This window comes from Chiroxiphia lanceolata, chromosome 21 (genome assembly GCF_009829145.1).
Source record: "Chiroxiphia lanceolata isolate bChiLan1 chromosome 21, bChiLan1.pri, whole genome shotgun sequence".
NCBI classification, from domain to species: domain Eukaryota; kingdom Metazoa; phylum Chordata; class Aves; order Passeriformes; family Pipridae; genus Chiroxiphia; species Chiroxiphia lanceolata.
This window is the reverse complement of record NC_045657.1, coordinates 3,987,372-4,014,220: the sequence shown is the minus strand read 5'-3', so window position 1 is coordinate 4,014,220 and position 26,849 is coordinate 3,987,372. Positions and strand designations below refer to the sequence as shown.

At 43.3% G+C, this 26,849-nt stretch overlaps 2 protein-coding genes across 6 annotated transcripts in view; one reads left to right on the top strand and one right to left on the bottom strand.

Moving 5' to 3' along the window:
• Positions 1 to 125: 125 nt before the first annotated feature.
• On the bottom strand, positions 126 to 13,654 carry SURF4 (surfeit 4). Of its 2 annotated transcripts, XM_032708088.1 has the most exons (7): positions 13,544 to 13,634; positions 12,383 to 12,460; positions 6,314 to 6,500; positions 5,088 to 5,164; positions 4,423 to 4,466; positions 3,275 to 3,461; positions 126 to 3,054 (listed from the first exon to the last, which is right to left on the bottom strand). In XM_032708088.1, exons 1-7 carry the CDS (start codon positions 13,589 to 13,591, stop codon positions 2,788 to 2,790), a joined length of 888 nt encoding a protein of 295 aa, XP_032563979.1. In that variant the 5' UTR covers positions 13,592 to 13,634; the 3' UTR covers positions 126 to 2,787. The 2 variants fall into 2 exon arrangements, with proteins under 2 accessions (XP_032563979.1, XP_032563980.1); XM_032708089.1 differs by lacking the exon at positions 12,383 to 12,460 and having other exon boundaries at positions 13,544 to 13,654.
• Positions 13,655 to 13,761: 107 nt separating this feature from the next.
• STKLD1 (serine/threonine kinase like domain containing 1) overlaps positions 13,762 to 26,849 on the top strand; it is a 13,700-nt gene continuing 612 nt past the window's right edge. Inside the window, exons 1-18 of one of the 4 annotated variants that reach the window (XM_032708384.1) lie at positions 13,762 to 13,874; positions 14,668 to 14,763; positions 15,239 to 15,283; positions 16,600 to 16,674; positions 17,272 to 17,376; positions 17,560 to 17,630; positions 18,268 to 18,383; positions 18,787 to 18,899; positions 18,999 to 19,159; positions 19,609 to 19,739; positions 20,265 to 20,348; positions 21,525 to 21,641; positions 22,194 to 22,328; positions 23,233 to 23,361; positions 24,164 to 24,301; positions 25,040 to 25,168; positions 25,948 to 25,995; positions 26,287 to 26,366. In XM_032708384.1, the coding sequence (XP_032564275.1) occupies positions 13,860 to 13,874; positions 14,668 to 14,763; positions 15,239 to 15,283; positions 16,600 to 16,674; positions 17,272 to 17,376; positions 17,560 to 17,630; positions 18,268 to 18,383; positions 18,787 to 18,899; positions 18,999 to 19,159; positions 19,609 to 19,739; positions 20,265 to 20,348; positions 21,525 to 21,641; positions 22,194 to 22,328; positions 23,233 to 23,361; positions 24,164 to 24,301; positions 25,040 to 25,168; positions 25,948 to 25,995; positions 26,287 to 26,366 (1,788 nt within the window). In that variant the 5' untranslated portion in view covers positions 13,762 to 13,859. Of the gene's footprint in view, positions 13,875 to 14,667; positions 14,764 to 15,238; positions 15,284 to 16,599; positions 16,675 to 17,271; positions 17,377 to 17,559; positions 17,631 to 18,267; positions 18,384 to 18,786; positions 18,900 to 18,998; positions 19,160 to 19,608; positions 19,740 to 20,264; positions 20,349 to 21,524; positions 21,642 to 22,193; positions 22,329 to 23,232; positions 23,362 to 24,163; positions 24,302 to 25,039; positions 25,169 to 25,857; positions 25,996 to 26,286; positions 26,367 to 26,849 lie in introns of all 4 variants that reach the window. The other 3 variants (XM_032708382.1, XM_032708383.1, XM_032708385.1) reach the window with 3 other exon arrangements.

Below are 26,849 nucleotides of genomic sequence, written 5' to 3'. Positions count from 1 at the left end.
GACAGCTCAGCACTCAGAGCTCTTTACAGAAAGCTGGTTTTTGGCAGGCAGGAAAGCACAGCAGCCTCCTGACCTGCTCCTCCAGGGAGCCCATCCATGGAGCACCACCAGCCACACACGCCAAGTGGATACAAAGATGCCATCGTTTTATTTTGATTGTTTTCGAAAATCAAAACATTTTCAAACACAACTAAGGTACAAAATACAGCATAAAATGAGAATTTATACTTATTTCTTTTTTTTTTTTCCACATAGAAAGCAAAAATATATTCAGAATGAATTCCAGAACACTTTGCAGAGCCAATTGGTAGCTGACATCCTGCTTTGTCAGAGCTTCTCAGCCATGGGGAGAGGTCACTGTATTTTTGGGAGATGCACAAGTACAGCAGCTTACGTAGGAAACCAGAATCTTCTGCATTGGGGCTCACAGTTAGTAACTCTGAACATTGTGCTGCCTAGCAGTATCTGATAATGCCCTCCACCTAACTGTGCCCTTTGAGTATTTAAGTATTCCTGCTGCAAGGGACAGTATCAGTTCCTTATCTGGGGTCTTTTGTTGGAAAGGGGACTTGGTTTTCACAGAGGAAACTGGTCAGTATTTCAGACTAGTCTGTCATCCAGCTCCTCAGTTAGACAGGACACAAGGAAGTTGAGAAAGCCAACTTAAGGGGCTACTTACAGGAGTAGTTTCTGTCATTCCATGTATAAATACTATGAACATCAACAGCAGTTCAGGTATCTGAGAATGGCTGCCTTGATGGAGTCCAAAACCGTTACAAGACCTGCAGTGACACCGAGTAAAAGCCTCCTGTGCTGCAGATCTGCACTGGAAGGACTGGTTTGTTTAGCTATGAAGAGTCAGGCACAGGGAACAGTTGAGGTGAAAACTTCTCTTGCAAAGAAAGCTGCCTGTGACCTGACCTTAATGCTGAATTCCCTTCCCATCAATTTGGACATCAGGGGTTGGACTAGATGATCTGAGGTCCCTTCCAACCCTAACTGTTCTGTGACAGCAATTGGCTTCCTCCAGCAGCAGCAGCACATCTTGCCCTTATATTGGCTATTTTCCCCTTAAGATGATGAAATCCCTGGTTTAACATTCAACAGTGCTCTTCTATTTTTCATCAGTTCTCTCAGCCTAGTTTTCTCTCCTAAAAAGCAACCATAAAGCTGAACAGTCCAGCTGAAAGTCCCTACCAGGAGACTCCAGGAAACACCTCCCACTGGAGATTTCAGCTGAATTCCTCCTTGAAAAACAAACAGTTGAGCATCTTCCTCAAGGGAGACAACAGTGCAAGGTAATCAGTGTAATGGTAGGAAGTTGGTGGGGCTCATGCTGTCTAGAATTCTTCCCCAGTCTAGTGAATGGGCTCACCTAGCTGACTGGCAGAGGACAAAATGCCTCCTTGGAGCAGCACTAAGCATGTTCATGGCACAGAGGTCGTGGCACTGAGAGGCCAAACAGGGCCTTCATCTCTGAGGAGTTCCTCCCTCTGAAGGTCCATCCCTGGCTGCTTATCCACTGCCCAGGCTTTGCACTTGGATTCCTCGGCTGTAACCGTTTGCAGACAGAGTTGGGAACGGGGGCTATGGCAGCACAAGGGCTACTTCCACATTTCCTCCCTGCACAGCCCAGGGGGGGCTGAGATGGCAGAGAGAAGGAGCTGTCAAGAGCTCAGCACCCTGGCTCTTCACACAGCTGGGACTTTACAGCCAAGAGACTTGACAGAAGTGAATCTAAGAAGCAAAGACTATAGATTAGAAGACTGACTGCTCTCATCTGGCATGTACCGAGTGCAGGGAACAGGGGAGTTTCTGTAATTCTGAAGACATTTTCACCAATAACCTGCATTTCAGATATGAATTTGGGACATATATGGATGGGAGCTGGTTAATAGCAGAAAGGAGCCTTCATTATGGAACCTGCAGCACAAGTTGGCTCCCTGCTTGGGAATTCAGGAGGGGCAACTTTGGGGAAAGAATGCTGAATAAAGAGCTCTTTTGGCACAGAATTTTCACAGAATCTAACATTCTGTCTCTCCAGGATTATCTCCCCCACTTCCTTCCTGAAATCTGATCAGCAATACAGGATTCATGATTAACAAGACAGGATTCTCCCTTGTTCCCCTCGGGAGCAGAATTGGGACATGTTAGAAAACCTTCTCCCTTCTCTTACCTAGAAAGGGCTACAGCTACTTTCACTGTTTTCTTTTTGCCTTCTCTTTGGGGAGCAGGAAAGACCTACCTCTGTTGATAAAACAAAAGGGAATTACAGGCCTCTGAGCAGCAAAACAAGAGTGTTTTTTTGTTTTCTGATGCTGCTTTCCACCCTGGTAAGCAATGCTATAACCAGCAATGGAACTCCTAATGCACAAGACAGCGTGATGAGGGCGAGAAAGGGGATCCACTTTTTTAGTTATAGCTAGAACCCAACAGCACACTGAATGGTACAGCTGTATCTCTGCTCACAGTTCTTCAAATTTTAAGACACTGCTGACACTCAAGACAGCAACCGTTCTACTGCAACTCACTGAAGCATCAGCAAGATGCAGGTTCCTTAGGTTAGTTCCAAATCTAGGAAGTTAGAATAAGCCTAGGCAACATTCCTTGGAGAAATAGGGTTTTATCTATTATATTACTGGTGCCACAGTAAATCAAATTCAAAACATCTGTGCCTTTAATAGGAAGGGGGCATGTACGTGTAAAATGCTGGCAGTTTTTGTTGAATCCATAGAGAATCAGTTCTGGACTTAATACATTATGTCCCAAGAAGTGTTGCTATTCCTGTTACCACTCTTTTTTCTTCTCATCCATGGAAACTCCACCGGGACCCAGTGCAACCACGAGGAGGAGCCCTCCAATGACAGACATGGTCTGGAAGAAGTCGTATTTGAGGAAGTCGTGCATGGGCTTGTAGGCTGGGACGGTCCAGAAGGCATTGAAGTAGATGTTGATGCCAAACAGCCAGATGACCAGAGTCAAGGCAGCCAGCTTAGTCTTGAAGCCAATTGCCACCAAGATAATCAGGGCTGTGCCCACAATGTTCTGCAGAATCTGCAAGGAAAAAAAAAAACCCACATAAACTTACACAGTTCTTAAACAAGAGACACAAACATCCACGTTGTCATGGCAGAGATGATCTAAACTTAGTTTCTAAGTTATTAATTCTACTAATAGACTTAAATGATGAGCACTGAGCAGGCCCTGCAGCCCATCTGGGCACTGATACTGTATTCTAGCTCCTCAACTCATAGTTTTACACTGGGATACTCACAGAAAAGAAGTTCATATCAAAGTGTAGCAGTGTCATGAACATGAGGACGAGCAGCACACGGCCCCCCAGCTGCATGTACTGCTTGGGAGAGCTTTCCCTCATGGTGGGGACACCGGCAAACATGCTCTTCCCCTCCGAGCGTGACTCAGCCAAAAGCAGCAGCAAGCCTCCCCCAAGGGCAAGGTTCCTACAGAAACACAGAAATGGGGAGAAAGGAGGAGAAAAAAAAAAAGGCAGTTTAGTACAGTTTGCACTGATCTATAATGTCTTATCTGATAGTTTCAGCTCGGTGTCTGCATGTGAGTGAGGAGCGACCTCTGCACTGTGTGATGTGTTAGCCTTGGTTAGGATTCCCAGCCCCAGTAGAGCTGAGCACACCAAGGATTTACACAAGGAGGAACACACCAAGGATTTATACAAGCCTGTGCAGACAGGTACAGCCTGCCAGAGAAGGCCAGCTCAGGCACAGTGTCAGGCTTTAGTGTCTGTTACAACATGAATTTAGCTGTGTTAAAGTTACTCTGTACCTCAGGTTTAGCCATATATGCCAAAGTAGTTCAGAGGTTGCTTTGAGAAAACAGAGCAGCAGTGCTGCTAAGAAGTTACACATTTACAGGGCTGTAGTAAGCCCAAAGTATAGTTTTTGTGCTGTCCTCCTGGTAACAGCCAGCCATCATTCAGGATTTGACAAGAACACTTATGTTTAAGAACCCTGTTTTCTCCTTAGGGAGGGAGAGATTTAAAATCCCAGAAACCCCAGGACCACTCCAGTGTCCACACGCCGTAGTTTTCTTGGGAAATGCCTTCAATCATGCATAAGCACAGTTGCTATTTTAGCCCTTCAGGAAACAGTAGAAACTCACTGATCCAGTCTAAACACTTGTTTGTGAGCTGTCAGCAAGGTTAGCAGCAGAAGCACTTAGCTCCTAGTGAGTTAGGATTAGTCTTTCCCTTCCACAGTACTAAGCCTGCTTTCTACAGTTTAACACAGACTCTACTGATTTTTCAAGTGCTGTCATTTCTTTTTTAATGTAAATGCATCACTTGCAAAATCTTTCTGGTAAATACTATGTACAGATATAATTTCCTCTTTCACCAAGCACCAGTTTTTATTCTGTTCCCATAAAAACCTTCAGAAGGAGCCATACCTCATCAAGAACTTCAGGTCCCATAGAATGCTGTATGCAATAGTCTAGGCAAAGAATAAAACAGGTTAAAACACCACATAAATTACACTGAAGGTCTGAATTTATGTTATAATCTCAAATCTGTTTCAGCCATAACAGAAGTCAATTAATTTATACCGAAAGAAATAAAGCAGATTACATCAATGTGGTCCAATGAGTCCCTGTAAAACAGGGAGTGCAAGCCAGAATTTGATTTGTACTTTAGCCCCCCCTCAAAATTCACTGGTTTTGTAGGGGAAGGATGCTACTAGCCAGGATCCTTTGTGATGGGGACAGTTCTTTATAAAAGCTGTGTGCTGAAGGCCAAAGCAACTGCAAGTTCCACATTTGGCTCAGTAACTGATGTACAGGTAAATTGCCAGTTTACTCCTCCTAAATTGGTCAAGGTCAAGTATTGAATGAATGTCTCCAGCTGACTAATTGCAGTTACAGCCAAGGATCTATTGGGCACATCAGAAGAACAGAAGCAGCAAAACAGTTCAATGCCATCAAGGACTGGCACTAGGCCAGGGTGGAGAAAAATTCCAGGGCTGCAAGTTATATTTAAACACGTTGGTAGTGCTGGGGCTACGAGAGAAGATTTGAAAAGATACAGTTTAGAAGGGCTGAAGACTTAAGCCTCCTACCTGTAATGCTATAATTCCAAACAGTCCAAAGCAGGCATATTGCACAAAGTTCCTACTCAGCACCAGGATACAGCCACCTGAGTTGGGAAGATTGAACACAGTTACACTTGTGGTGTGCACAGGAAAAACTGCTGCAGGAATGTTAACTTGGTTTGAACTGAGCAGACTCCCATTTCCTTCAGCTGTGCCATGAAGAGCAGCAGGCAGGAAATTTTAATGGCACAAATCAGTTTGAGAACTCAGAAGTTTTAGTGCATTTTAAAACATTTTATAAATCCAGAAGTATCTTTTACTTTATAAAGGGTAAGAACATGCTGAACACAGTCCCCAACACAGCAGCCATCTGTGCTAAAGCATTAAGAGAATTTAAAAACAAACTCAATTAATTATGGATTGTCCTTTTTTTTTTTTTTTGGTCAATGAGATAACTGTTATGGCAACCATACTGCATTCCTTTTCCTTGAAAGATTTTGTTTTCTATCCTTTCTCAAGTCTTCCATCACAAAGCACTGACAGCCTTTGCCACTTTGACATGAGGACTGGCAACTACATCAAATGAAGGTGACCCTCTACACAAAAAAAATTAGGGCAAAAAAATCTAAATCCAGACACAAGATAAACTGACAATCAAGAAGAGTAAATCAGCGATATAATATAAAGAGAAAATAATTTTACCACTCTCCATTTCTGATACCCTGAGCCCACCCAACACACAAACAGCAGAGCTCTGCTTCTGGGCTTATTTTGATTCCTGGGATTTGGAAAAATCTATGACACAAGTACCTCACTCAGGTGTAAATGTACCCACTGCAGGGTAAGACTTTGCCATGGAGGTGAATATCCTTAAAAAAAAAAAAGTCTTAACGCTGCCCTGTTTAAGAAAATAGGAGTATTTCATTTAGAGAACTCCAGGGTGTGGTATGTGTTTATGAATGCATGCACAGAACTGAAAACAGATTGTCCTGATGGATTCTTGGCATCTCTGACTCAGAGGCAGTGTGTCACAATAAATTCTCTACAGCTGCTTCCAGGAAAGGCTGGAGTGGGTCTGTTAAGAGTTCTCTTCATTCAACCCATGTAGTACTATCAGTTCTAAGCTGTCACTGGCCATGAGGAAATCAGTGAGGTGTCCCACGCTTCCACGATTCCCAGAGCCCACACGAGCCAGGGCTGCGGACACACCAGAGTGCCCTGGCACCCACCTCACCAGCCTGAGAACCACTTACTCAGCTGTCCAAAGAGATTTAGGAACACAAAGATGGAGGCCAGGAAGTAGCCACAGTTCCACGTGCCATCAATGTAATCCCTCTGTTCGCTCCACTGGAACCACATGCGGATGCCATCCTCCAGGAAGGTGCTGATGAGGCACAGCCGGGCCACGTGGGGAAGGTACTGCTTCGTCACCCTCAGGAACTGCACGGGCACACAGCAGGGTTAGCACGGAAGGGGAGACTTCAGGAGTGACAGATCCACGCTCTCTGCAGACTCTGAGGTCAGCAGTTCTCATGCACACAGGGTCATCAACATCTACAGAGGAACTTCGACTTGGATTTAATGAAAATGCCTCTCCACTCCAGTTTGGGAACACCTGGGAGCAGTGGGGGAAACCTGTCGTTGTGCTTTTGGACAAGGACTTGGAGAAAAGCAGAGTCCAGCAGCACCTTCCTATGTAACAGGAACAGTGCTTTGGTGGAGCTCTCACTAACGAAGGCTGACCTTGGTTTTAGTTTCTCTATCTCAGCGTTTCATGTTACAGCTCAACTATCAGATAGCCAGGAGCTGAAAGGGCAATCCTGCTCCCACCCACATGCTCGGGCACTCACCACCCTGTAAAAACCGATTCAGGGAGCCAGGCTGAGAGAAGACAAATTCTATACAAATTAAAAAACATTACTAAGCCTTCTGCCAAGCTCCTTCCCTCTAACAGCTCAGAAAAACAACACATGTACTCGTGGAACTGCACCCTCTATCCTCTAGGTAAGTTTTTAACTTCCATTAGAAATAGCATCCTCTGCAGAAAGGAAACACACATTTATATACACAATTCAGTGTAACAGTTAAAAGGAAATGATATCATCATGTAACAGATGCTGAGCTTCAGTTCTTGGGAATGCAAGATGTATCTGAGCCCACATCCCTCTTCATCCTACAAGCTCCTGGGTCAGTTTGCTCTGCAACTACAATAAAGTAACAAATGCAGAACTGCCAAACAAGGTCTGGACTACCATGTTCTACAGGGCTGTGGGGTGCACAGGAAAACTTACTGCCTCTGGGTTATGATAAGAGTTTAACTGTCACTCCATTTTCTAAGCAGCACTGCTTGATTATTACTTAATTGAGACTTCCACCAGGAAGGAGACAAAAGCCATTTCTGACAGTTTATTCCTGCAGCAGCAATCAGAAAATACTAAAGGCTATGCAAATGACAAGCCTGGCTTACTGTGTAACTGAAGATTATCACAAGAGAAAAAAAAATCAGCAAACATGCTTAATAGTCAATTAAACAGTCAATATCAGGACAAACTGCACTGTTGTATTGCATGTATCCAGAGTCTAAGGGTCAAAATTCACCTTAATCAAGTGCATTTTAAGTGGAGCTGTACTCTGCCTCAGGGCTGCCACTTCAGGCTTTTTTTAACCCAGTCAACAGTTAGATGAGTGAGTCAGAAGAAAAATTTGTGATCTTTGTCACTGAATGAGACACACATCTTGGTTTACAGCTTTCCTGTCTCCTGGGTTTCACTGTGAGTTCGAGGAAACCTGCTGAGGAATACTAAGAATAAAGTTCTTACAAATCAGAAGGGGTTTGTAAGATACAGAACAGATAACCTGGGTCTAGAAAGAAATCAGAGGACAAGTGCTGGAAAGGAAAAAAGCAGTGCTGTGGAAAGGCTGAAAAAAACAGCAAACATCTGCCTCCAGGCCTCATCTTTGCTGGTTTGAAGTCATGATGAGCTGATCTCATCTTCCACTTCCCTGAAATGAAACTACTGTCCAGGTGAAGGATCCATGAAGACATTTAACATTTACCTGTTCTCTTGGCAAACAGAGGGAATTCAACACTGTCCATTAAACACGAGTGCACCCATCCAATCAGCTCCAGACAAGTCAGAAAGGCCAAGCCTACGGCAGCTCCAGTGCTGAGCAAGCTCCTGACACACATCATCTGTGGACACCCACAGCTCATGGAGCTGCAGTTACTGAGCTACACTCAAGCTGAACCCCCTGTACACAGCAAGCTTAAATAAGCTTCAGAAACAGGCTAAAAATCCAAGCCAAAGGAACCACTGGCCATGGAGATCCAGAGAGAAAGGAAGAGAACAATTACACCAAAACTACAGGAAGAGAATGTAACGGACATCAAGTGGTTTTACAATTAGAGGATCTGGGTATAAATCACCCAACTAATTTAACTAAGGATGGAGTAAGTTATATGAAACATGAGATCTCCAGAAGTGGAACTGAATTAATAGTACCTGTCCCTGCACATCACCAGCAAGATGTGGGTCAAAAGCTGCACCCCAAGACCACTTCCTTTGTGATTCACACAGATAAAGCAGCACATACAGGAAACTCTGTAGTGAAAGATCTGCAGCTAAAAAATGGGACTAGAAACACATCCTCCACTGAGCACAATACCCATAACACCATAATTTATTTGGGTAAATAGCCCAAACCAAAACTGCTGCAACTGGCACTAAACTTGTGACATCAAATAATTGAATGGCTTATTCTGCTGTGGGCTTTGCATCAACTGCTCTTTCCATGTGCTGCCTCCTTGGAAGAGGCAAATCATCATGAGAAAACACAAGAGAATGCTAAATAAAACTATTTTAAAGAAGAACAGCTGGTTCTGTGCTGGCAGCCAACTCACTGACATATGCCAGAGGGGCTTTGTGTTGCCACTTCCCCCCCTAATGGGATTAGAAAGGCAAAGATAGATTTAAATGCTCCTTTAAGTTGAACAAGCAAAGATGTACAAGATGATCCAGGGATCCCTAAATCAAATCTCTGCTCAAACCCCATTTTTCAAAAGGAGGCTTGAACTACTCAAACCCATAAAGGCCTGACCAAAAGAGAGGTAACAAAGTGACTCATTTTGACCTCACCTCCAACTGTTTAAATTTGCTGACGGTCCAGTCTGTTTTAGTAAAAGTGTATATACTGTAGCATAATTACTGGTAGTTTAAGATCAATACACAGCCAGGAGTTGGGAATTTTTGCTGTCACCGAGGTGTGTCCTGTCCAAGTACAGAAGCCTTTTCTGTGTGTGTTCTTGGATCAGGAAGTTCTGATCCTGGTGAGGAGCAGCACTCTGCTCATCTACACAGAAACCCTGGTGACCTGCATACAGTCATTAGTCTGGAGCTCCTGATAAAGGCATATCTCAAGTATTGAGCTTGTATTTTAAGGGACTGGTTTGTTCTGAGAGGAGAGATACCTCTGGCAGTCTGGGACACTACACATTTTTCCTGGAAGAGGATGCTCAATCCTGTGGCAGAGAGAAAAATCACTTCCTTTCACCAACCTCAATAACTCCACTTCAAGAGATCCCACCCAAAATCACAAGGACAGCAACGTCCATCACATTCATTAGGTCAATGTCTACAAATCATTTGTCAGAGCTGGGAACAAGAGGCTTTCCCACTTATTTCCAAAGGGAGGAAGAGAGCTCTGACCTGCTAGAACGTTGCCAGCAATCTTCATCAGGTTTTTAATTGCAGGCAGATTTCTCATGTCAGTGCTTTTCAATTTTAAAGTGTGCTTTATACCAATTCCCTTTCCCAAAAGGCTATTTATTAATGAAATCTTTAAAATGGGATTTTTCCACTTATTGCATTTTACTATCACTCTCCATGGGAAGATTCTTTTCCCAGCCTAACCAGAATAGGCTATTTGGCTTATAAAGGATCAGTGCACTGACATTACTAAGTTCTAGAGAACATTTCCAAATTAATTTTTTTAATCTAACACATGTGAAATTCAGACTAGAAATGAAATGTTTTCTTCTCCCTTCTGTTACCTGCAAAGTAGCATTTTGAGGACAAGGAGTTCCAACTGAAAGATGGGAAATTTAGGTTAGATATTAGGAAGGAATTCTCCCCTGTGAGGGTGGGGAGGCCCTGGCACAGGTTGCCCAGAGAAGCTGTGGCTGCCCCATCCCTGGAAGTGTCCAAGGCCAGGTTGGATGGGGCTTGGAGCAACCTGGGATAATGGAAGGTGTCCCTGGCCATGGCAGGGAGTGGAACTGGATGAACTTTAATGTCCCTTCCAACCCAAACCATTCTGTGATTCTGTTAGAATTATCTGAACAAGATGCACCAGCATTTATGCTGAAAAATTAAATAAACTCCCCCCAGCCCTTACAGCCCTTTCCCTGCACTACAATGACTCAAGAGTTTCCTTCCATTTTTGTCCATAATTTTTTTTTTAGAACAGCAGAAATACCAGGCACCCACATTCCTAAAGATTATTCTTACAGACACTACAAAAGTTGCCCAGGATCTGCTCCCTCTCACAAAGGGATTACAAAGGAGAGACAACCCTAAACTCTCAGAGCAGGCCCCAGATACAGCTATTTTCAGTCTGATCCTCTCAGCAGCACATGGTGACTGCACTGAAGAGCTCAGCATGTAATATTTTAACAAGAATCACTAAAAAAGGACTTAATTCCTGAGCATGTGAATTACTTAATTAATAACACTGGGCTGGTGTTACAGCATCTCCTCCACTGCAGCCCTGGGGAATTCCTAAACTCAGAGCAGCCCCTGAGCAGCAATCCCACCCCAAGCATTGCTGCTCCCTTGACCCAAACACTGAGAGAACTGAACCAACAGAAAAAATAAACTCAAGTTTTTCTTTTTCCTGCCAGTTCAGCTCTCCAGTCCAGTGACAGAAGTGCTGGTGAGAGAGAAAAGGGGGACATAGCCTCAGGAGAAGTAGGACAACCCCTTTCACTGACAGCTGGCTGTCTGGCAAGCTTAGCTGCATGTAAGACTGTGCCTTCAGTGCACTAGTTCACCTCTGGATTAAGAGCCACTTATTACAGCTGAGTATCCTGGCATCTAGAGCATAATTTGCTAATTCAAAGGGAAATTACAGTATCTGAGAAAAGCTAAGCTTTACTGTTTGAATTTAAGGAACAGATTATTCTTGCCTTTGTAAGAGACATTCAGGATTTACTGATAAGCCATGGAATTAGCTATAACATTTTCCCACAGGGCTTTTATGTTACAGAAATTAAGACTCATTATGTCTTGAGCACTAGTACAGGGAGTGGAGAAAGCAAGAATATCACTGAGAATGCATTCAGCTCCCAGAACAGCCATTGTCCAGCCTCCACCAAGGGGAGTTTCAACATAACTTCAGTCCAAATGTTCCAAGTACTTTTTTTTTTTAATCCAAGATGAACTAACAGCTCCTGTAATGCCAAGTGTTAACTTCACAATATATACCAAAGGTTATTGTTTAGCAAGTCACTCCTACACTGGTGTGATACTGAGTTTTTAGCAGCATAGACAGGACTGAAAGGACCTGACAGAGCTACCAGGCAGATCTTTAGAGGCAGAATTATCACAGCAGTTATTACTCAGAATGCCATAAAAACTATTTTGCAGTCTGATGGCAAGTGTAGCAAACACTCCAAATTCTGCAGCTAAAGGAAAGACTCATCTTTAAATAGGATGTGGTCAAGCACAAATAAATTTGTGCCATTTAAAGCTCATTTCAGGAGAAGGCAAACTGCATTTGAGCTGGACAAGAGAGCTTTCAGTAGTATGAAAAAAAGGTGTGTTAAGGACATCTAGAAATAACCCCACAGGAATAAATAGAGAGGTGTTATAAAAAGGTCAGGACAAGCATTGTAAATTTTGGCAAGTAATGTGAACACTGCAGTGACAGTTTACTTTCTCCTCTGAAAGGAGCGAGAGGACAAGGTAAACAGAGAATGACCAAGATAATCCAGACATCCCTTAAATCGGACACTCCACACACCATAAGAAGCTCTGCCACGAAATCCAGTCTTCCTTCTTCCATCTGGGGGTGGGGAGGAAGTGCAGAACAGGTTTTCCCAGTGAAATCAGTTAAAGAGGCAGCACAGCCCCCTTGGAGCTGTGACGTGTTATCTTGCTCCACACAACTCACACTGATTCAGAAGAGTTGTAGAACCAGGCAGAATCAGATTTTCCAGCGAATTTGCTGAATGTGATTAGATGCTGTCTCTCATTGTCAATTAGATGAATCACCATGACTGTGAAGATCTTTCCAACACCATCCCCAGCAGAGCAACTACTTACACTCAAAACAATCCTGCTCTCACATATGGTAAGAGATCTCAAGCTTCTATTTAACAGAGAAATCAGTGCGGGCCTCCGCTGAAACAAACGTGAGAAGGATTACAAGACAACATCAGCTCCTTTGCTTTCCTTTTGCCCCGATCCTGAGCCCAGCACACGGTGCTGAGGAGCCTTTTCCAGGTTTCCAGACATGGGTCAGGGTTTTACAGAACCACAGAATGGTTTGGGTTGGAAGGGACCTTAAAGACTACCTCATTCCAACTCCCTGCTATAGGCAGGAACGTTTTCCACTCTCCCAGGTTGCTCCAAGCCCTGCACAACCTGGCCTTGGACACTTCCAGGGATGGGGCAGCCACAGCTTCTCTGGGCAGCCTGTGCCAGGGCCTCACCACCTCACAGGGGAGAATTTCTTCCCAGTATCCCATCTAACCGTGCCAGGTCAGATCACCAGGTCGCTCTCCAGTCCCCAACACCTCACCCTGCTTCCCCACACCCCTTTGTGCCCCATTAACCAGCCGGGACGGCTCGCACGGAGCGCAGGGCAGCTCAGATTCCTGCTCCCCTTCCCATTATTCCCTCCCGGGGGAAGGGAGCCCCATTCCCAAGAACAAGTCTCTTTCCAGGCGCAGCCGCGCGCTCCCTCGAGGGCAAGGGCGGCCCCCGGGCCTGAGCCGGGCCGGGGTCCCCTCGGAGGAAACTGGAAGGAAACTTCCAGGAAGGGAAGTTCCCCCTTGAAGGGAACTTACAGGAGAGACGGAGAGGGACTATTTACAGGAGCGTGTAGCGAGAGGACAAGCGAGAGAGGAGGAAAGAGAGAGGGTTTAGATGAGAGAACAGGAATTGTTCCCTGTGAGGGTGGTGAGGGGCTGGGATGGACTTCCCAGAGAAGCTGTGGGTGCCCCATCCCTGGAAGTGTCCAAGGCCAGGTTGGAGCAGCCCGCTCTAGCGGAAGGTGTCCCTGCCCACGGCAGGGGAGTGGAACGGGACGATCCCCAAGCTCACTTCCAACCCAAACCACTCCACGACTCCACGAACCCACCAGAGCGCGGCCGCGACCCGGCCGCCATCCCGGCCTGGGCTCCAGCGCCACAAAGGCCGCCCGGGCGGCGCGAAGCCGGGCTGGGTGGGGGAGGCAGGCGGGCGGGCTAGGCGGGCACCCACCTGGTCGGCGAAGTCCTCGGCGGTGTTCATGATGTCGTTGTGGCCCATGGCGGGGCCGGGCGGGCGCGGGCGGGGCGGGGGCGGCGGGGCCGGGCCGGGCCGCGCTCGGTGCCGCTGCAGCCGCTGCCACGTCGGACGGGCCGGGCCTCGCAGGCGCCGCCGCGCCGGCGCGCGCGGGGCGGGGCCTCCGCGGGGGGACACGCCCCCGGCCACGCCCCCCGGCCGCGCGCCCTTAAAGGGGTCGGTGAGGGGGTTCAGGGCCCCCTCACGGGCGGTGGCGCCTGAGGGGGGAGGAAGTTGTGGTGTGTTCTCGGCTATGGAGAAATACGAGGTGCTGCCGCAAGGGTCCAGGCTCTGCCTGGCGATGAGCGGCGTGGTGGGGGTGTAGGTGCTGTTGGAGGGGGGAGTGGGGGGGATGTGTGGACCTGGGGAGGGGGTGTGGGGAACTTGTGGGGTAGTACAGGACCAGGAGTGTAAATTATGCTGGGGGCGTATGTAGGTGTTGCTGAGGGGTGTCTGTAGGGTGTATGTGGGGTATATGGCCCTGGGGAGTGTGAGTACCCCTGGGGTTGGTACACAAACATGGGTGTAAATGGCCCAGGGGGGTGTAGGTAGGTACATGGTGCTGGGAAGGGGTCTGTGGGCAGGGCAGGGGCTGTGGATACAGTTACCCCTGTGAGCAGTATATGACCGTGGCTGTGAGTGGTGCTGGGGGTGTTGGTGATGCTGGGGGGGTTGTATGTGGGGTCCATAGCCCTGGGGAGGGGTCTGGGGCCAAGGGATGGGGTGTGGGTATCCATGGATACAGGACACAACCATGGGTGTAAATGGCCCTGTGGGGGAGTGTAGGTGATGCTGGGGGGTGCATATGGGGTACATGGCCCTGGGGAGGGGTCTGTTGCCAAGGGAAGGGGTGTGGGTGCAGGTACCCCTGGAGGCAGCACACAACTGGGGTGTAAGAGGCTCTGCGTGGGTTAAATGATGCTGGAGGGGGTGTATGTGGGGTCCATGGCCCTGTTTGGGGGGGGGTGTCTATGGGAAAAGTGGTTGGAAGGGGCTCTTTGCCCTGGTTGTTCCACCACCTGGAGCTGATCAGGTCTCTGGGTCTCTCCTGTGCCTGGCAGGTGCTGGAGCAGCTCCAGCCCGGGGCACTGGGCACTATGCTGGAAGCTGAACTGAAAACAGGAAAGAGTGCCCAGAAGAAATATGTGATAAAGCAGGTGAGAAGGTGGTTGTTAGGAAAACAAAGAGTCTTGTTTGTCATCTCCAGGGCCACTTCTGATAGGACACACATGTAGGGCAGCTCAGCAACTGGGTGAGAATAGGCTTACACCTCACTCTGCTGCTTTTTTGGAAAATTGAAGAGTCAGGTCATTTTGCTTGAATGTTGAGGCTCAAAGTGGGGAAAGGGCAGCAGCTTATTTAGGTCCATTCAGTGTGTTCTCAGCTCACTCACTGCTGCCCAGACAGTGCAGAAGCTCTCATTAGCTGTCACACACTCATTTAAAACTCTGTTTTACCCAGGTCCTAACACCAGGACTGCTCCAAACATTAGAGATTTGAGCTATCATTGAAAATTTATGTCACTTCAAACAGAATTTGCAGTCCAGACATCTTGACAAAATAAAATTGTTCTGGCTTGAAGTTCCCCTGTCTCTTTGGTACAATCTCATCCTTGTCTTTTGTTTGGTGCAGGTTGAATGCATTGATCAATACCAAGCAAGTGAGGCCTTGAAGGAGGTATCAGTGCAGCCTTTCTTTACTACTTCACTTACAAAGACCAAAGTCTTTTATCTACAAGGATTAGCTAAGTAAATAATAAGTAAATCAGAGAGGACTATTTGTGGGTGTTCTCTCTGCCCTCTGCTTGAGCTCAGGCCAGGAGTTTGTATTAATTGTGGTTATATTTGGACATGTAGATTCAAGTGGGCAGCTCTTCTCAGAGAATAGTCCTTTCTCAGAGTTTGTATTTGTTTTGTGCTGAAGCCAAAGAGCAAAACTCATTTTTTTGGCCTTTAAGCTGAAGGAGAATCTTAATCTGTTTGTAGTTCATTATTAATAATGCAACTTTTAGATAACATATTTCATTATATATTAATTTCTCAGAATTGGACTTTTTTTTTTAATGTGAATAGTTTGATTGGTTTTCTGTCTTTGTTGGATTTTGCTTTTTTGTGCAAACTTTTTCCAATTCTTCCCATAAGAAACAACTCCAGAAATACTCTTAAAATACCAAAAATTGTTTCAAGAAAATATGTGAAATAGCACATGATGGATTAGTCTCACGGTGTCCAGAATGCACGGCATCTGGAGTTGGAAAGGAGGGAGAATTCAGATGCTTCATCCTGCTCAGAGAGGTGACCAAAACCACACCAAAACTGGCATTACTAATAAAATTTGATTCAGTTTCTCTGCTGACATCTATTGAAGCAAATATTGAAATAAATGCCAGCTGGGAGTGTGGCTCTTTGTAGTTTTTCTCTTGTGTCTGCACAGCCACAAACACAACTCTAGGAGAGGAACTTGAATTCTTTTAACCTTCCACGTAATCAGCAAATTTGCTGAAGTAATTAGGAACTGTTAGAGCCTTACACAGAAACCACCTTCAGGGAGATAAACATCTCTCATGTCATATTTTCTGAGGTTCAAGCTTGCATGGGGGTCACAGGAAACAATGGCTATGCTAGAAAAATCATCCTGACTTACATTCTAAAATGTGTTTTCAGGTTTGGATGTTAGGAACAGAAGAAGGGGGTTGTTTACACATCATCTCCCTGCAGATCAGTTTATATCCTTGAATCTCACGAGGCATTGAGTCTTAGTGAAATATTTGCCTTAACTCAACTTGTGAATGCAAATAGTTAACATTATAAATACACACAAATAAATGTATAAATAAATATACACAAACTCTTCACTTTGAAACAGTTTGATCAGAAATGTGACACGAACAAGTCAGGGACTGGTTTGGGTGTTATTTAAGGTCCTGTTGATGGGAAGGACTGTGGGCCCCTAGAAAGCTCTCCCTAATTTTTTTTTTTATTTATTTTATGCAGGCAAAGGATTTGCTAAAACTTCGTCATTCAAACATCTGTATTTACAAGGAATTGTTTTTGACTTGGAACAATGAGGTGAGAACAGAATGGGATTGGTTAAACTGAAACACCTGGTGTATGTTCTGGGCACGTGGGCATTTTTACAGGTTTAAATTTGGGATAATTGGTGTGAGATACTTAAAAGAAAAGGTTATTTGATTTGAACCAAGCCTGGTTTTTTAACTCCTGAACAAACACGCTGAAAAGCTGTGAATATCTGTGGATTGGAGTATTGCCTGCTGACTCACAGAATCTGATGTGAATCAGTGTGCAATTCTGATTTTTATGCCTGTACAAAAACCCTTTTATAAGAGACCATAAGAAGCTGATTTATTTATTTGCAGATTTTCTTCAGTGCTTAGGGAAAATCTGTGTTGATTTTCTGGATGTATATATGATTTGAATTGTCCCATATGGCTGCAGATAAGATGCTCCATAATGGTGGTTTGTTTTAAAACAACAAATGCTGGTTTTTTAACGAAAGGAATGAAATATTGTCTCCTCTGTGAGAGATTATTCATCCCAGGACACTTTGGTGGTGGTGAACATCACACCCACCCGTTTGCCAAGTGCTTGGGTTTGTCTTTCTTACTGCAAACAATTAGGCAATTTTGGTGTAATGTTTTATTACAGGTATCATCTCTGTTCCTCTGCCTGGTGATGCAGCACTCAGGCCAAGGAGATCTTTCAGCTCTAATCAAGGAAAAAAGGCAGAAGTCAGAAAAGATAAGAGACATGGTAAAAAGTGCAGAAGAGGCACTGACAGTCTCGCTGCTTTTAACAGTTTCCCCCTCTGTGTTCCTTCTTTCTCAGAGTCCTCCCTAAAATCTTCAGAGCACAGGTTGTGGAAATGCTCTTTTCAAAAGATATTTGAAAGTTACTGTGTTTGTGTTGCACTTTTGTGTCTGTTGCCCTCACCAGGTGGTTCAGAGGTTCCTGGGACAGATGGTGGATGCTTTGTTTTATACACACCAACAAAATATTTTGCACAGGTGAGCAGAAATCTTGTTCTCTTTGTCTGACAGGTCCTTGTTCTTTGCAGTGACTGTTGGCTCAGCTCAGTGCTCAGAAGCAGGGACTTTTACTCTTCCAAATGGAGAATCAGGGGGTTGAAATTCCAGACTTTATATACAGATTAGATTTCTGAGACTTCTGAAGTCATTTATTTCTTGAGTTTTGTCTGAAATTAGCCACTTAAATGGGGTATTACCTCTTGGTTTTTTGAATGGGCTCTAAATTGCCCATCTCTTGGTGGCTGTGATGGACAAACTTTGTGTACCTAAAGTAAGAGACAACCCTTGCATTCCATGCTCAGATCCATCTGTGTCACAATCAGAAATTTTAAAGCATTTAAAGAAGAAAATAATTGTCTTTTGGGTGATTATCACTTGTAGATTAAAAAAAAAAAAACAACAAAATCAAAAAATCAGAACAACACACACAAAAAAGTCCAAACCAATTCTACCTCCCCTCTGCCCCCAGAAAAACCCCACAAAAACCAAACACAACCAAAAAAAAAAACCTAAACCCCAAACCAGCCCTTCTGATGTGTAAAGATGCTGGGGATCTGTAGTTATATATCCATTAGACTCTAATTTCACAGGCTGACAGAAAATATTTGCATTGCAGAAACATCAAGCCATCAAACATACTCGTGACTGGTGAAGCCTCCTTCATGCTTAGTGACTTCAGTACAGAAACACTTATGAAAGATGAGATGAAATGGAAAATAAGAGTGGAAGAAAGTAGATCTTTGTTTTGCTTTTTTTTTTTTTTTTTCCCCCTACTATGTTTTTAAAAGATTCAGTTGTGGTGGATATTTTTGATCCTCAGAGGAAAATTAGGAAAGGGGAAAAGTTTCCCTTCTCTGCATTATAGTATTTGTCTTCTAAATAGGATATGCACAGGGATATGCAGCATTAATTGTGTTGACAAGTGAAAACTACAGATGTGTCTGTGAATATGAGCTCTGCAACCAGTATGGTTGGAATCCTTTTAAACTTTATACATACTCAGTAACCTCTTAGAAAATTGTCCATTAGTTACAGTGTGTTTTGTAGTCTTTTGTGGCATATCCCCAGTAAAAAAATGCCTAATGTCTGCAGAATATCTCTGCATTATGCTTAGATATAATTCTTATTTTAACAGGTAGCAAGTCTTGGATGGCTCCAGAAACATTTGGATTTTCTTTCACTGAGAAATCTGACATCTGGTCTCTGGGCTCTGTTCTGCTGGATATGCTGACCTGCTTTGTTCTGAATGTAGGTAACAATGTTTCATTAGGGGTTTGAAAGGTCATGGGCCCACCAGGGTGTCTGTAAATGTGTGTGAGAGCTCCTCTCATCCTGTGCTCTTTCCAGGCAGAAGAGATAACTTCCTTACTGCAGGATATCCGAGGGGATAGCAGCTGTCTGGAGGGAGCCCTGACACTGGTGCAAAATGCAGATAGCAGCTATTTGCCCTTATTTCCAATTTTATGTATGATGCTACAGATTGAGCCCAGCATGAGACCCTCAGTAAAGTAAGTTCTGGCTGCCTTCCCTTTATTTTTTTTTTTTTTTATCCTAAACCCCTCCTGCCTCCACAAGTTGGGAATGTTAGCTCCTGTTGGAAAGGGGCTGAATCAAGATTGCTCCAACAAACTGAGTTATTAAAAAAGTCAAAGACCTGGTGTTCATTCAGAAGTGGACACTGCTATGTACAGATATCCCTTTTTGAAGAGTTACATTATAAATTCATGTTATAAACAATTTTGTAAGCCATTAACTTGACACTTAAGCACAGCTTGCACAGTGTAAGCTCTTCCATTTTGAAATAAATTGTTCCAATTCTGTCAAAAATAATCCAGTCTTCTCAAAACTATTATTAGATTTTTTTTTATGTTGAAATGAAACAAAGCTCGTAGATTTTGTTGTTGTTGTAACTTTCCAGTTCTAACTTACTGGTACTGCTTTTGTCTCTCAATTCCAGGGATCTGGTCGACGTTCCATTTGTCAGGGAATGCCTGACTTTTATTGGTGACACTTCAGTAACACTGAAAAAGTCTTTGCCTCCCAAAATAACAGATCTGCTCCTCGAGGGAGGAATTGGAAGTGTTCTAGGTAATGAGGAGATCAGTGTAATGGCGATTTTCATGGAAAATAGACCCATGTGCTTTCTCATCAGGATGTATTTTGCTTGGAAATGAGTTATTGGACATTCATTTTACTTGAAATAAAATGAGATGCTGTTTGGAGGAAGGATCACTCGTTTTGTCTGCACTGTAACATGTTTGCAAATTTATGCAAGAGAGGATCTGCACCATTATTTTCCTTCCAAATAAGGAAGATGTTATTTTAATGTGAAATAGATATTGGAATAATGCATTTAAAGATCCTTTCCCTCCTCTGATTTAAATTTTCCAACAGGTCCCCAAAATATATAATTCCAAATACATTGTGAATCATAACACTTGGTAACACTGAAATGTTTGATGTGTTAGGGGCAAAGTTATTCTCTTTTCAACAATCACAAACTACGTTATTTTCGTCCACATGAATTCGCATCTTGCACAAAATAGAGGCAGTTTGAGTGTTTTTTGTAAGTGTTTGTATCTAATGGTTGTTAGAATTTCCTTGGTTTATTAGCATTCATGCAGGCTTCCTGGGATGTTGAAGAAGTCCAGGCTAAAGGCATTCAGCAGCTTGCCAGTTTTGTAAAGGATAAAAGTGGTAAGGCACTATTTTATTAATTTATTTACTCTGCTCCTTCCTTGTATTTTGAGATAATAGGAAAAAAATTTCTCATGGCAATAAATGAGAATGAAATTGCTCTTTTCCTATTTCTTATTTTTTGAAATATACTGGAACAGGCCACTTGCTGATAGGATTGTGTTGGTACTTGTTCTGTACATGCTTTTGTTGAACAGCAGAGGGGTTTTACTGGATAAGAAAAATGGACACTGGAAAAAAACAATGATATTTTAATTGGCAACTAAAGTGAATTGACAAACTGACATTTGAAGGTAATTTGTACAAGCCCTGGGATGACTTGGAGGTAATTCCTGGGGCAAAGGGAGGCTACACATGGCTCGTTTCTTTGTGTCTAGTAAAGCTGTGAGAGTGAAGGCTCTATATTTTCTCCCAGAAGCTGCACATTTTTCAGATTAAGCTTTCAAATCAAGATTAATAGTTCCAAAGCACCGTGTTAACTCAGTTATAAAATGCACTGACTTTTGACAGTGACAGCATTCTAATGCTGGCATTGGCTTTTGATGGTAAAACACAAGGGTGTTTCTAGCTGTACTTGATAAAGAAAAAGAATAATTTGGTTTTTTTTCCTTAGAGTTACGTTTATGTTCAACTCTGTTGCTGAAGAAATCTATTTCTGAGTAATACAGTGGGCTTTGGTTGTAAATAACAAAATGAATGGACCTTTGAGATTCTCATTCAGTCCTGTTTTCAGCAGTACAAGGCTGTGCCCACCTCTGCCTTGTTTGACACTTCTGCACCCCCTGACTGATCCTTTCAGCCTTGAAAGTGCTCAAAAGGGATCCCTAAAATCCATCCAGTTTTCCTCATAATTTTGTTACCTGCTTGTGGATACTCTGAACAGCTGTATGGGCTATTCCCAAAGCTCCAAGTCTTCCTAGCACTAGGAGTCCTGGTGAAATACTTTGCTCTGCAGATTCTGAAAAGCTGGTTTGGGGCTCATGCACAATGTTCTTTCTACCCCAGAACTCACTACACGACCAGTGAACAAATCTAGAGTGACTTGAGGAGGAATATGCTGGTTATACTTTGCTTTCCTCTAGAAATTAAAAAACTCTCTGTATTATTCCATCTATACAAGTGATTTGTTCTCTTTGATTCAAGAATGTTGTCTCAGGTAATTTCTTCTCCCCACAGCCTTCCCCCAGCTGTTAAAATGCACAGAAGTGATCACTTTTGCCATGAAGACTCATGTAACTTCTCTCAAGTTACAACTAGATGGCTGCAAGTTATTGCTTGAAATTCTTAGTCAAGGTACAGTTATAAGACCTCCTCCTTCTGCTGGGTCACACAGCCTGTCTGTTGTAAAGATTAATGTAGCTGATAAGGTTTGAAATGGGTTCAGTAGTGCTTTTAGGGGATGAATTTAAAGTACTAAAGTAAGGTAACCAGCTGTCTGGTTTCTCATGAATTTCCTTCAGGGCTGGCATGCAGGAATTCTGTGTTAATTTTAAATATAGGTTCAGATCTTGGGCAACCAAATTTGTTTTCATGTTATGTAGAGTGTTACTAGAATGCATAAATAAAAGACTGTGGTTTGGTATTTGAATTTTAAACCATAAAAGGGCTTTTTTTGGTCTCCTGTGTGGTCCTGCTGTCACTTTCATGGCAATTTACCCCAATAACACCTGATAATGGTACAAGCTTGAAAATGCTAAGACTTGTGTTTCAGAAAACAAAAGTCTAAAGTAATTTTTGCCTGTGTTGTGTGAAGAAATGCTGTTAATGGAATGTTTTGCTATGCTGACAGTGGGGAGTTCAGACTTCATTCAAATCTTTGTTCTCTTCCATTGTTTCTGGTGGCAGCTCTGGAGCAGGGTGTGGTGATGGCCCTGGATGAGACAGTGGCCAGCTGCCTGTTGGCCACAGTGAGAAAACACTCTGGAAATGAAGAGTTACTTTCGTTGCTCTGCACATTATTGATGATGGTTTCAGCCAGTGGTGGGTCACCTTGTTCCTTTTTGGGGAATATTTATACATTCCTACTTTTTTAAATGAAGCCAAGATGCAATGCAGAACTGAGACTTCACTGAGAGACGTGGATGTCTGTGGGTATTAGTTCAATTGTGATAATATTGGTAAGATCAACTAGATATTGGTAAGATAACACTCCTCAAAGTATAAGACATGCTGCTGAGGCTTCAGGGACTTACAGGACCACTCTAATAGATACAATTCTCTATTTCATCTTGTTTTGGAAACAAGTACAAAGTGGGCAAATAGTAATGCTTGAGAAAACAAGAGCATAGAACCTGGATTCTATTTTTGACTGTGCCAGGATGTATTGAAACAATTCTACCTAATTCCTCTACTTTGTCCTGAATTTGTAATTGCTAAATATAATATTTTTAGTTGGTTCCAGTGTCAGTTCAACAGTCATCAGAAGACTGTTTTTATAGATGGTTACAGAAGGACTTAGCAGCAAGAGGATAATATTAAAAAAATAAAAAAATTACAGAGTCACATCTAAGACCAAACTATTTTTATACAGTGTTTCCCAATTCTGAAGTGGGGTCAGTTTGAATCATTAAAATGCAAACATATGAAAAATTGTAATTTATGCCCTCTCAGTTCCTTTCCTGCTCCGTGAATTTCGAGTCTGTGAGGAAAAAGGATGGCCAAACATCCATTTGAAAGGATCAGTTGTGCTAAACACTGTGCTTAAGTGAATCTTGTTAAAGAACTCGGTCTCTTCTGTTGCTTTCTTTTGTCCAGCTGATTGATGGTCTCATGTTACCGATTTGTTATCACTGTTTAAATACGGTTAGTGCTGCCTGTTTCGAGGTCAGTGAGTGGGACAGAAATACCAGACTGTACAGAATTTCTTTTGCTGTGTTTTTTTCAGAAGTGACTGCAGAGAATCTGAGGAAAGTTGGGATAATTCCAGACCTTCTGTCAATTTTGAGGCGTTTTCTTCATAATGAGGAGATCTGCTTCTCTTGCTGTGGGGTTCTCTGGAGCTTGGCTGTGAGTGGTAAGTAGAACACAGCAAGTATTGTTCTTCTACTCATGTGACTGCAAGGCAGCAGGTATTGTGTCTAATTGAGTTCAGGCATTCCTGTTGCTGGGACTGGATTTGAATTCTTTCTCCCATTCTTGTTCCCTGCCAATGGCAGGGGGTTGGAATGAGAGGATCTCTAAGGTCTCTTCCAACCAAACCAGTCTGTGATTCTGGAGAGTTGTCTCCACAGCAGTACTAGAATAGCTTCGTGATCCAGAGTTAAATTAGAGAAAAATAAAAAATAATGGAGATTTCTTTTAGCAACCCTTTATATGATAGGGTGTCAAAGTCAAATATTTACTGTTCAGGGCAAGATATGGCCTGATTTGTTCCTGTGACATGTATTTGTGTGGTGTTCTGATCATCAAGGAAGGCTGAAAGCACAGACTGTGCCCAATTGCAGCACTTGGTGTGTTTTATTCCCTCTGTGCATCAAGTCACCCATTTGATTTATGTGACCAGCTGAAAATCCACCCTGCAGACCGTATTCTGTCAAAACAGGGGTTATTTTTGGAGGTTTCTTGCTGTGATCCCCATGCATAATTTAAATTAAACCCAGTTCTTGAAGAAGTTCAGCTTTCTCCTATAAACATGAGTATTTATTAGTCCTGTAACATTTGGTTTGGTTTTTTAGATCCTTCCCTCTGCTGCCGTCCAGACTAAAACAATGTTGCATTACTCCAATGCCAACACCCTTTAAGGCTTTATTGATATAATTTGGCATACAGTGATATTATTACTTGATTAAATAACTCAGCATTTCCTTTTTGTTAAGGTAACTCAGAGAATAATGAAGACCAAGCAGTGCTGGAAGGTGCTGTCCCTGTCACCTCTGCAGTCCTTCAGGAGCACCTCCAGAACGGAGCAATTGCAGAATCCGCTTGCTCGGCTTTGTGGGCACTGTCACTCCAAGGTGTGTTTTCCCAGTCTCCTTGTTCCTTGGGCATGGAAAAGGCTTTTATGTCAGCGGTGATCCCTGAAATCCAGGCTGTGGTGATGCCTGACATCCAGGCTGCTTGGCTGGAGCAGGCTCTGCAGATGGCAGCAGAGTTAGGGACTTGCATCCTCTCTTAGTCACTCTCCCCTGCATTTGCTCTCTAACTGTCTAATGAAGAGATTTTTTGATGAGCTGTAGCAATTAAATCACCAGATAGTGCTAATGGTGGCTGCACTGTGGAGCAGCCACACCAACCCTGTGCTGTGCAGAGTGTGCAGAGCACTCTGGCTTCTCCCTTAACACCAAGAATCCCAGCTGTGTTATTTGAACACATCATTGGTGTTCTGCAGCATGGGCTAGGAGGTTTGTTTTTATGCCATTTGCTTTGTTAATCAGGAACAATGTTTCAGATTAAAAAGGAAAACACATCTCTTTCATTGTCATGTGCACTAAGGAACCCATCCTTGCAGTACTGTTTTGTCTTATTTCTTGCTCATGAAAGAATATTGCCACAGTTTACCTACTGCCTGCCCTTGTGCCAGTGTTCCACTGGGAAAAGCTGAGCAAAACACCTTAGCAATCTCATTTCTAGTCCTCACCAGCAGAATAGGTTGAGTATTCAGGACTCTCCATTCCTTTTGGCTTGGAGAATATTGAAGTTTTGGTCTTTTCTGTGTGTTTTGGTTTTTTTTTGTTGTTTTTTTTTTTTTAAAGGCTGTTTAACTGACAGTGACTATGAACCCACAACAGCACTTTTGCTGGAGGCACTCAGGATGAACCCAGAAAGAGCAATGCTCATGAAGAATGGCTGCCTGGCATTAGCCAGCTTCCTAAGGGTGTCTGGTAACATGCAGCAATTCTGTTTTTATTAATTGCAAATCAGCTCAGACGTGGATTTTTTTGTATAGATCAAGACTCGTAGTGGGATTGGGATTGACCTCTGCTCTCTGAATTTTTTTCTTGCAGGACTGGGAGAGGAAATTGTGAAAGTGGGGTTGGGACTTTAATTTTCCCATGAACCAGAGAGTTTGTGGACTCCTTGTGCCTGGAGGTGTTCCAGGCCAGGCTGGATGGGGCTTGGAGCAACCTGCTCTACTGGAAGGAATCCCTGCCCATGGCAGGGCATTGGAATGAGAGGATCTTTAAGGTCCCTTCCAACCCAAACCATTCTGTGATTCCATGAACCCAGCATGCTTGAGAAGTATTAGATCAGCACAATCTGATCTATTAGTAACTTGAGAGTGCTTTGGTAGTTATTTTATGATGGTGTTTCAACTGTGTAAAAGGGTAGATATCAATCAATGTGAAAACAAGAAACACCAAAATCACTCCTGCCATGCACGACAGCGTCAGCTGCAAACATGGTCTACTTGTTGCCCAAATATGCTTCAGAATAGTTTTTAGGGAGACTGAAAATAATGGGCAGGATTTTCTGAACATATGACACGTGTGCTAGCTGGTGAGGGGACTGGGAAGCAGATCATGCAGTCTGCAGCTACCAGTGAGCCCAGCAGTGTTTGTCTTCCTTCCAGAAATAGCAGCTTTGACATTTATAACGGACTCGAAAGGCAGTGGAATAGAACTGATCAAAGATGTTTATCACCTTTACTTTGACAATTCAGGAGTGGTGGGAGCTCTCTGTCTGCTGATGAAGGAGATGGCTCAGTATGGTGAGATGGCTGGTGTTATTTGTTGAGTTTCCTTCACCCCCAAAACCAGTAAAACCATAAAAGCAGCTGCTCAGGGACATGTTAGTTGCTCTCAGGTTTGTGTCTGAGAAAGGAGGAACTGAAAATTCATTCCTCTTACTCTAAGTAAATACCATTCTGATGTTAAAATGTTGTAACTTCATCTCATCTTGCCTTTTCCTTGTATAGATCCATCCTCTCCCTGTGCTCCTTTAGCTCCTGCTCCTGCAGTTGTGCTATAACCATAAATTATCCTGTTCATTGACACTGCAGATGAGGTTGTGCTGGATATGCTGTCCCAGAAAATGGACAAACTGCTGTCTGAAATAAAAATCCAGTTTCCATTTAGCACGGTATGGAAAAATCTCTGATGATAATAATGAGTAGATGCTTAGATGCTTAGTATATTATTTCTGGTGATGGATTTGATAATTTTCAAATAGCTGGAATTACATAATGCATAGATTTAGAGAATTAGCTGTATGTGGGGTGAAGAGTGAGTTTGTAAGAATACTTTAACTGCTGAAAAGAAGTTGTTGAAAGGGGTTTTTTCTTTAGGCTGTAACTTTTTAAAAACTATGTTCTGGTCTCTTGCAACCTCACATTAATTTACTGTATTCTTCATACCAAACCAGGCTAAAGTTTACAGGAAAAAAAGCTTAAGTACATTACATCCAATTTATTTTTGGTTTGGTAGTGGCATTCTTAAAAAAACAAACAAACCCACAAAAGCTTTCTAGTAGTTTGTATGAAGATTTAACTTACATTAAATTTCAACACTGAAAGAAGGAAAAACATGCAAAGTTATCTGAGCTGCTTAATGTATTACACTAATA

What these genes read in the sequence shown, in the direction of transcription:
- SURF4 (XM_032708088.1), bottom strand. Translation starts at nt 13,591, where the DNA reads ATGGGCCACAACGACATCATGAACACCGCCGAGGACTTCGCCGACCAG. An exon ending in CCGAGGACTTCGCCGACCAG is followed by an intron (nt 12,461 to 13,543) that starts GTGGGTGCCCGC and finishes CGTTTGTTTCAG; the next exon opens with CGGAGGCCCGCACTGATTTC. An exon ending in AAATCTCTTTGGACAGCTGA is followed by an intron (nt 5,165 to 6,313) that starts GTAAGTGGTTCT and finishes TTCCCAACTCAG; the next exon opens with GTGGCTGTATCCTGGTGCTG.